The sequence below is a fragment of the Saccoglossus kowalevskii genome, chromosome 6 (assembly GCF_978046115.1).
Source record: "Saccoglossus kowalevskii chromosome 6, keSacKowa6.1, whole genome shotgun sequence".
NCBI lineage: Eukaryota > Metazoa > Hemichordata > Enteropneusta > Harrimaniidae > Saccoglossus > Saccoglossus kowalevskii.
The window spans coordinates 25,126,475-25,135,803 of record NC_140646.1 but is presented as its reverse complement, the minus strand read 5'-3'; the positions used below and the strand labels follow the sequence as shown (position 1 = coordinate 25,135,803).

General features: G+C 37.3%; 1 protein-coding gene across 1 annotated transcript; it reads left to right on the top strand.

Annotated features, from left to right (window-relative positions):
* The first annotated feature begins 535 nt into the window (after window positions 1-535).
* LOC100376192 (dipeptidase 1-like) lies at window positions 536-8,972 on the top strand. Its single transcript, XM_006825081.3, has 10 exons — window positions 536-811; window positions 2,432-2,576; window positions 3,697-3,829; window positions 3,929-4,079; window positions 5,147-5,204; window positions 5,900-6,076; window positions 7,212-7,308; window positions 7,773-7,848; window positions 7,991-8,126; window positions 8,652-8,972. The coding sequence occupies exons 1-10, from the start codon at window positions 618-620 to the stop codon at window positions 8,751-8,753; spliced, it is 1,269 nt and encodes a 422-aa protein (XP_006825144.2). The 5' UTR covers window positions 536-617; the 3' UTR covers window positions 8,754-8,972.
* The last annotated feature ends 357 nt before the right edge of the window (window positions 8,973-9,329 follow it).

The following is a 9,329-nucleotide window of genomic DNA, read 5'->3' as shown; positions in this document are numbered from 1 at the left end:
GAGATTCAAAGATGGGTTCTTTGGTACCGGTTTCTAGCTCTTTAGATTCCAAATTAGATTGTTTTTTATAGAGCCATCAAGGATTTATTGTGATTGGGTAGCTAATTTGGACTACAACCAATCAATTTGAAGTGACTCATAGAGTCGTTCCATTCTATAGCAGGGTAGAGCAGATGATTACCAGTAGGAATCATGTCAAGATGCCCAGCAACTAGTTGTTATGCGGGCTGTCAACTTTTGACAGATGGTCTATTAGTTTACCACTGTTACTTTTCATATGACCTATAGACCCAGCATACCAAAAATGTAAATCACTTTAAAAAATATAAACTGGCTACTATTTTACGACCCCACTGCAAAGAATCTGAATTTAATACCCATCACACTACCAGAGTGTTATTAATGTTTTTCATTTTATTGTTTTTTCTAAGTTTAAAAAAAGTCAAAAACTGGAAAGTTGTTGTTTCCGCAATATAAGTTGCTTCCGAATGTTGGGGGCGGGGATAACAAGCTGATTGGACAGACGTGAAGTCGTTGGCATTCAGTATAGAATATATATTTGTCATTAAGGTCCGTACGTCGTGAATCGACCGCTATCGCCATATTTTTACCTCAAAATGTCAGAGAAACTTAATGTTATAACATTTTCTCAGAAGAACTCGTCACGATGGATAATTGTTGCTGTTGTTGTAGGTATAACTCTTGTAGGAGTAGCCGTCATTGCGACGGCAATCGCTTTGCCGTTGTCAAGGTCAACAAAAGACATTGACACGGCGAAAAAACTGATGAAGGAAGTGCCTCTCGTGGATGGGTGAGTGATCTTGTCTGATTTTGTAAAAAATATACATTATGCACTATATGATTCAGTGTTTGTTTTTATCGGAAGATGGTCAGTTATAATGTTGGTTGAAAAAAGGTTCAAGGGGCGTAACAATGTTTGAAATGTAGTTTATGCTGTACGGTCAATTAGAATGCTCCATTGCGGGACTTTATGTACACTATATAGTCATAATCAACTCAAAGCTAGTCACCAGTTGTTCTATGACTTATATTAGCCTTGTATTATTCTCATTCTTATCAGTGTTCGCATTTTATCGGACGGCGGGTGGTGGGCCTCGCCGACTGCACCGTCGAATCACACCGTCGAATCACATACAGTTCGCAAACACTAATTTAGTAGCAAACACACAGGCGCCATGATAGACATGTTGTACGTTGAGCTGTCTGGAACACGATGCTTGTTCTTGGTGTGGGGATATATTCGATCATTAGATACATAATGTGGAATATAAGTCGAATAAAGTTCTCGTGCTAGGACTCTTCTCAATATAAAGTCTTGCATATGGCCTGTGTCCTCGATATTCTATCACGAGTCACACTTTAAATCCCGAACGAGTCCGGGTACAGGGTCTTTATTCTAATCATATCACGTATTAAATTACTTAAAGGTTAGTTCTCATTTCCAAGTTTTGTTTAACACGACAAATAACATGTTACTTTGCTTTAGCGATCGAATTCTTAGAATTATTTTAAGAAGCAATATAGATGGACTTTATTTTCGATAGTACATGCTATTTTACACTTGTGATATATTGTCAAATAAATTCATTGTTTATGCAACATGCACAATTTATATCAAGTACGTGCCAGTAATTCATGGTGCAAGCGCATGCGCATGTGAGCAGTTCATTTATTTATTCCTCGGTCGTTCGTGATTCCATCAAGGGTGGAACATTTCTAACACATCACTCGTTAATACTGTACTAGAATTGGTCAAAACAGGATCACAGGATCGGCTTAATTACCATAGTAGCGCCAGGGAAATTACTAGGGAGACTAGTACATCAACTAGTGCCCGGGGATGACGTCACCGTGTTATTTCCAATATGTCGTCTGCTAGTTCGGTCGCTGATATCGGTGGTCCGCCTCGAAAGACTGGACGATTTAGCTTCAGTTCAGAAGAAAAACTTGACACACTAGTAAAAAATAAAGATGCATCGAAGACGAAGGACGCTATCAGGTTTTCTAGAAGCGTCTTTACATCGTTTTGTGAAGAAATTCGGGACACTCCTAGCAGACGTAGAGAAGAAGACAGCAGACGATCTGTGCACGTTCCTCTGGCAATTCTACGCCGGGCTTCGCACAGCATGAACGTGTAATTTGTTATAAAACACATATTACATGGCCTAATATATGTGTTTAATATATACCAGCATGTTTTCATATAAATGTAGTAGTGATTTACCGAAAGAACAGCGTTTTTAGACTTGTTATCACTTGTGTTATGTTCATGAGCTAGTATACCAGATTTCCGACCAATCGTGAACAAAATAGAAGTATTTTTGCTTCCAGTTGACAACCATATACAACTCATGACAAACACAGCTAATAAATTCAATATTTTATGTTCATACAATTCTTTTTCATTCAGTCACAATGATTTGCCATGGCAACTGAAGAGCCATTTTGATAACGTGTTACAAAATATTGATCTGCGTACAAGCACAAGAGATAAATTTGGAGACTATGGACACACAGACATTCCTAGACTGCGAGAAGGACTGCTTGGAGCACAGGTAAATTTAATTTTACAATACATGAAGCGTTGTACAATGTAACGTCGTTAATGTTGATTTGTTTTCTTTTGTTAGTAGTCACACCTTTTACCCAATATATGCTAACAATTTCTAATGAAGCAACATTAAAACAACATTTTCTTTAGGATGTGTGACTAGAACGTTCTTTTAGGTTTAAGGCGACCCCTCCCGCTCCTAAACAAAACACACACACCAATTTCAAGCTTACAATGTGTACAATTTTACATAGAATCTTTGGTAAATGTGGATATTATAAATGTCATTTACCACACTGAATAAAATTAATAATATGAAACATAAAAGGAAAGCGGCGTCACCAGACAAATAACCTCATCATTCACATTGCGCTTGTCAGCATACTGTTGTAAACGAGTACCTTAAAGGGCTGTAGCCGTCGTGCCGCGCATGTGCGGCATTTGTGTTAATAAACATAGATTTTCCCACAATCCAATGCACTCTTCTAATGAAAATCACATGTACGAGTTTTGACCTGGGCGTTATGTGAACTAATTACCGCCAGTGACCAATCAAATAAGATTTTACATAGTTAAAGCTTGGTAACCTCTCAGTTTGTACTCGTTGTTCTGAGCAACATTCAACGTCGCCATTTTTGCTCATATACTAGTATGAGACCCATATCTCGCACATGCGTGGCGCGACGGCCACCGCCCTTTATCTACGGTTCAATCAGTATCAGTCGAGTGTATTTCCAAGATAGTTGCACGACTGTCCTATATCATACTATTCTATGCTGCTTCAGTATTAATTTACTATTTCCCCTAATGAAAAAAGCCATATATACGTGCTGAATAAAGTTTACCCACCATTTATTTAATCTGTCTAGCGACAGTAAATACTTAAAGCGTTAATGATTTAAGAGTGTTAAACCCCAGACCACTAATAAATTATTGGTCTGAGCTGAAACTAAGTACGTTGGTGTAAGAGCCAATATAACCACTATGGGGAGAGTAACCCTGACCTGTTTTAATCAGAAAAATGAAGAATGATTCAGAACAGTTTAAACGTATCCAGTGGTTTACTCACACACTTGTATTTTGAGCGACCTATGTATATATAATGTTTTTTTTTCTACTTTAAGTTCTGGGCTGCATACATGAGCTGTGATGCTCAATATAAAGATGCATTACGTCATACAATTGAACAGATTGACGTCATCAAACGATTCACAGAGCAGTACCCAGATACGTTTGAATTCGTAACCACGGCCCAAGGTAGGAGGAGTCATACTATCTCGAGTTTACTAAAATATTTTTGTGTGAAACATCGTATATATTTTATCTATAATTTTTCCCTGTGTTAAATATATGCAGGAATATTGGACGCATTCGCAGCTGGTAAAATCGGAAGTTTGATTGGTGTAGAGGGTGGACATGGAATGGACAGCCAGTTGGGTGTTCTGCGCATGCTCTATGAATTAGGCACTCGATACATGACAATAACTCATAGTTGTAACACTCCATGGTAAGATTTGGGGACGTCACTCGATATCACGACTGTGTATGGCTAGATTGGAATTGTATACAAGCCTCGTTCTTATTCGACTTTTCAAATGACATGACTATGACAATGCAGGGAGTACGGCGTTATGTGTTTTAATTTTATTTGTAATATTTTACATGATTCAACTACACAAATAATCTTTCATGACAATTTATAACAATGAACAGTAAACAGTGAAATGCCAGAAAAAAATATTATTGATGTATCATAAATCATTTTATTATACATCTGTTACCGTAACACCATAAATTACAGCGTGTCGTAATTTTGCGATATTGTAATCTGTATTTTCATTCTACCATATTATGAAACGCGAATTCCAAGTATGAAACGATTACGCACGTAATAAAAACAAACATTGCATCACCCAGGGTTTGACCGGACTCCACACAAAGAAGTTCGCTAAATCTGTTCTAAACTTTTTGGATTTTGGCATTCCCATGATGTATCCTTGGAAGGAAAAGATGTATAATAATAATGATAATAATAAAAATAATGTTATTACGAGGATACCCCAAAGTATGCACTCAGACAGTACGCCATCGCATCGACCGATGCGCAGCCAAGATACCCTAGTAATAACATCATATTATGTTCATTTATACATAAACAATATTAAAACAGTACTTTTACATAGATAAATATGAATATCAATTATTGGCAATTAATTATTTCCTATCGTTTTTTTAAAAACTTCCAATCATTTGATTATTTTAAGCAAATTAAATTCAAAGGCTGTTTTTAGTCGAAGAGGCATTCCATTGCTTGGTAACACAGCGTACTGTCTATTTACAGTAAATGAAGAGACAATATAATCGTGGAATTTCAAGTTAATTCAGCTAATCTGTAATTTCGCTAATTCAATGTGCAGCTAATTTAACAAAAAGTCTATTCTAACAGGGAAATGGTCAACACTAAAGCTAAATTAAGATTTTGTTAATTCATGTCAAGAGTCAAATCCGCTAAAATTGCATGCAGCTATTTCAACGTGTTCTACAGTAATATATTCATGTTCTATGTACCAACAGGGCTGATAACTGGAAAGAAGGGGATGAACAATTCTTCGGACTCACTGACTGGGGAAAGGTACCAAACGAGTAGTCTCTGTGAAGTGTCGTGCTCGGTATATTCCAACCGCGCGCTGCGCGACGACGACAACCTCCCTTTAACCATTTTTTCACCTACTAGTATATTTGTTTGTTATTTTCCCCCAAAAAAGACGAAAGGTTAAAAAAAGACAATAATGACATCTCTGACCAATTTTTTATGATTGTTCATAAAACAGTTTCATTCCTTCATGAAATGCGTAGTACCTCCTTCGTAATTTCCGCTCGTAAATTATGCGTGTTCGGTAAGTGCTAGGTCTTTTCCAGTCTGATAACCCCTACCAAAATGCGGTTGTACATATTTGTCCGACTTTTAATGTTCGTATTGAATCGTTCAGCCTAATTTTTTAAAAAAAGTGTATTTTACAGAAAGTGATACATTCTAAAGGGATGTGGTAGCATTACACAGTGTATATTCAAATTACGTGTATACAAACACTGTATGTAACTCACGTTGTTTTTGTCGGTGTCACGTCACGTTTGCATTTCTACACTCCCATAACATTTTCTTTTATTAAGAAAACAACAACAAATAAACAAGGGGCTGTTTGCAATTCTAAGTACGAGTGTAACGGGTGAATCCCAAAGATTACAACGTGAAATTGTGGGACATTGACATTGTGAGTGGCATTGCATCCGTGTTATTCTTTACTATGTTTACTATGTCTGTTTCAGCAAGTCATCCGAGAAATGAACAGACTCGGCATGCTCATTGATCTTTCACATGTCTCATTCGATACGATGCGTGACGCATTGGAGGTGACCGAGGCGCCTGTAATATTCAGCCATTCTTCGGCATATGCACTATGTAACCACAGTAGAAACGTTCCGGATGACGTATTGGAACTAGTGGTGAGAATCTCATGTTATTAAATCGAGAGGGTCGTCACCTGCGCACGCGAGGGAAGGGTAGACGCTTGTTTGTAAACAATGACACGTTATAGCTATCTGACGCATGCGCAGGTGACGACTCCCCCGCTTTAAATCATCGTCAAACTCTCGGCAAATTGAAAGCGGCAATAGCTGTAACTATCTTTTTAAATAAAACTATATAACGTTATACATGTATAACGACGTTGTACATTAAATCACTTGCAAGGGAATTAAGATGGCCACAGGGTTACATTCCCAGAGGGCGCCGTCTATTGAAATATAGTTTTGTCAAGCGAACTACAAATACGGTACAAGATGATAACTTCCAGGGGCACTAAGTAAAATATCAATTGAGTCGCCATCTTGCGGAGAGACTAAGCCTCTATCAGAAGGTCTTTCACTGATGATTTCGTGTGTCATTTCCGATCATAGTGTGCACCGTTTGTCATAATTTTCAACGGTTCCTGTCACGTGTCTGATTTCAACAAAATGGCGGCTGCTCGACCCTTGATTTTTACATCGCATTTTATCTGACCTTAGCATTGTGTATTGTGCCTAAGACAATATTTCGGTATGATTTGGTCATCTTTATATAGTTATATTTAAACTAAAAAAATGTCCAAAATTACAGCAATTGCCGCTTTAATCATGATATAACATTCATCCAGAATGTTCAACTCAGTGAATGACCCTTGCAACAGGCGTGTTCCGTTCGAATTGATCATATTATATGCATTTTTTTAAATTGTGGGTCTTTTTTTAATCACACACACAAATGTGTAAACAAACAGAGTTTCGATTAATTCAATGTTAACAGAAAAATGTGTTTTCATTTTCAAAAAGAATAATGGGCCTCATAATAATACTAGTATTATTCACAACAGCGCCCGCAAAGTTGATATCTCTAACAAAGCAGCTTTCTTTTTTCTATTAAATGTATATTGGTTGTCAATTTAAAATCGAAAGGGGTTGGGTCTACGACGTGCACGTGAACCAAGGACCAAAAACAAGTCTTGCAGCCTTGTTATGTAATCTCTGCGTTGATTTTCTCGTATCATCCATGGAACTGTACAATAAGTTAAATATTGATGATTTAAAACCATATATATTACAGAAAGACAATGGCGGAGTTGTGATGGTAAATTTTTATGATGAATATGTGTGTTGCCTTCCGAAAAACATAACCACGTGCAATATTAAAGATGTTGCAGGTATGTTATATTATGTTGCAGGTATGTTATACTATGTTGTAGGCATGCTATACTATGTTGCAGGTATGTTATATTATGTTGCAAGTATGTAATATTATGTTGTAGGTATGCTATACTATGTTGCAGGTATTTTATATTATTTTGCAGGCGTGTAATATTATGTTGCAGATATAATTTGTTTTAATAATATATTACGGGAAAATCTCGCTTTTGCTTTTCAAAACAACTGTTGGATGTATGCTTTGAGATCCATATATCATCTCTATTAATAGATTTACCATGTCTGTCGCGTGTTTGAATTTCATGTAAATAAACAATGTATTTTACACGCGTTGTATGCGTCGCTATGAGTACGAGTCCCATACCGAACAGAACGCGGCACGACGACTGTCGCCCTTTAAGCTTGTGAATCCCTTTAAATCAATGTAGTTTCATGTTATATTATATACCACATTATATTATAGATCACATTGAACATTTACGAGATGTATGTGGAATTGACTGTGTTGGTATTGGTTCTGACTATGACGGCGTCACTACGTATGTATGATTCATGTATTTTCCCAGTTTTCTTTCTATCTAAGACACCCCCTTTTCCTTGTGTCGTTCATATATGACAAGAAATTATCAAGTTTAGGAATCGTTTTTCTCTCCTAATGACCCCGGGCGTGTTTAATTACAGTTTACCAGATGGACTGGAAGATGTGTCCACGTTCCCAGACTTAATTTCTATATTGATTGGACGCGGCTGGTCTGATGATGACGTCAAAAAGTTATTAGGGAATAATTTACTAAGGGCATTCTCTAAAGCCGAAGAGGTGAGTCCAGAGATGTCTGATATCGGAATCGTATAACATTGTCACAACATTTTCAATATTCGCGCCGTCTAGCAATGAAACACTTTTATTTATGACGTTGCTACGAAGGGAGGCTAGTATTTTGGGACTCGCTTGGTAGAAATATTTGACACTGTAAAGACACTAGGTCCGACCAAAAAGAATATACATAAGTCCGGCTTTATTTCTCACCCAGTCAGACAAGGTAGCGCCTGGTTGTTAACTTCTATTACGAAATCTCACATAGTTCCAATAGAACTCTATGGTATGGCGGGGTAAATAAGTGATCAACCAATGACTGCAGCCGTTGGCACGATCACGTGATTACCAGGGATGTGTCTCAAAGGTTAAAACATTGTTAAGTTTCCACTACTACACAATTAGTAAATAATGAGTTTATGAAATTTCTGTGATATATGTTTATAATAATTACCCTAAACTAGAGGGCGCAACCCATAAGAATGGTGACTTTAATGTCGTAGTAAATATGGTCTATTTTATTTGTAGGTACGTGACAGCAAGAAAGACATGATGCCAATCGACGAATCCATACCACGTGACGCTTTGGGAGAAGACTCTCAATGTAGAACCTACGTCTATGAACCCTGACCCGAGTGGTGATATGTGACGTTGTCTTCTTCGTAGTAGTGTTTTTAATATATTCAGACTTAGTAGTGTATGATACTTTGTAAATAACAATGAACTGAAATAGTATTTGACGTCGAACCTCACATCTGCACGGCAACAAATATTTGTTTATTTTCAGTATTTTGTTATTTTCCCTATAACTATGTATGTATTCCATAAAATCCAACAATTTCATCTTAATTTTCAACTGAGTGATCCCTTAAAGCGGGGGAGTCGTCACCTGCGCATACGTCAGATGGCCATAGCGTGTCATTGTTTACAAACAAGCGTCTACATGAGCATGAGCTTTTGAGTTTTTAGCGTGTGTTGTTATCGTCGCCTGGGACTCAATTCCCGCGCGTGCGCAGGTGACGACCCTCCCGCTTTAAAACTGGTCAACTATGAATCATTTGTATGGACTTTAACCTTTCACCGACTTGGAGCTTTATACTTGTTTAACCAACATCAAAGTCAAGACAAAACGCGGGTTCAAAACCATTCAACATGTTGATCTGCAAAGTGTATCAAGTTAAAAGTTTGGTGGTAACAATGGAGTGA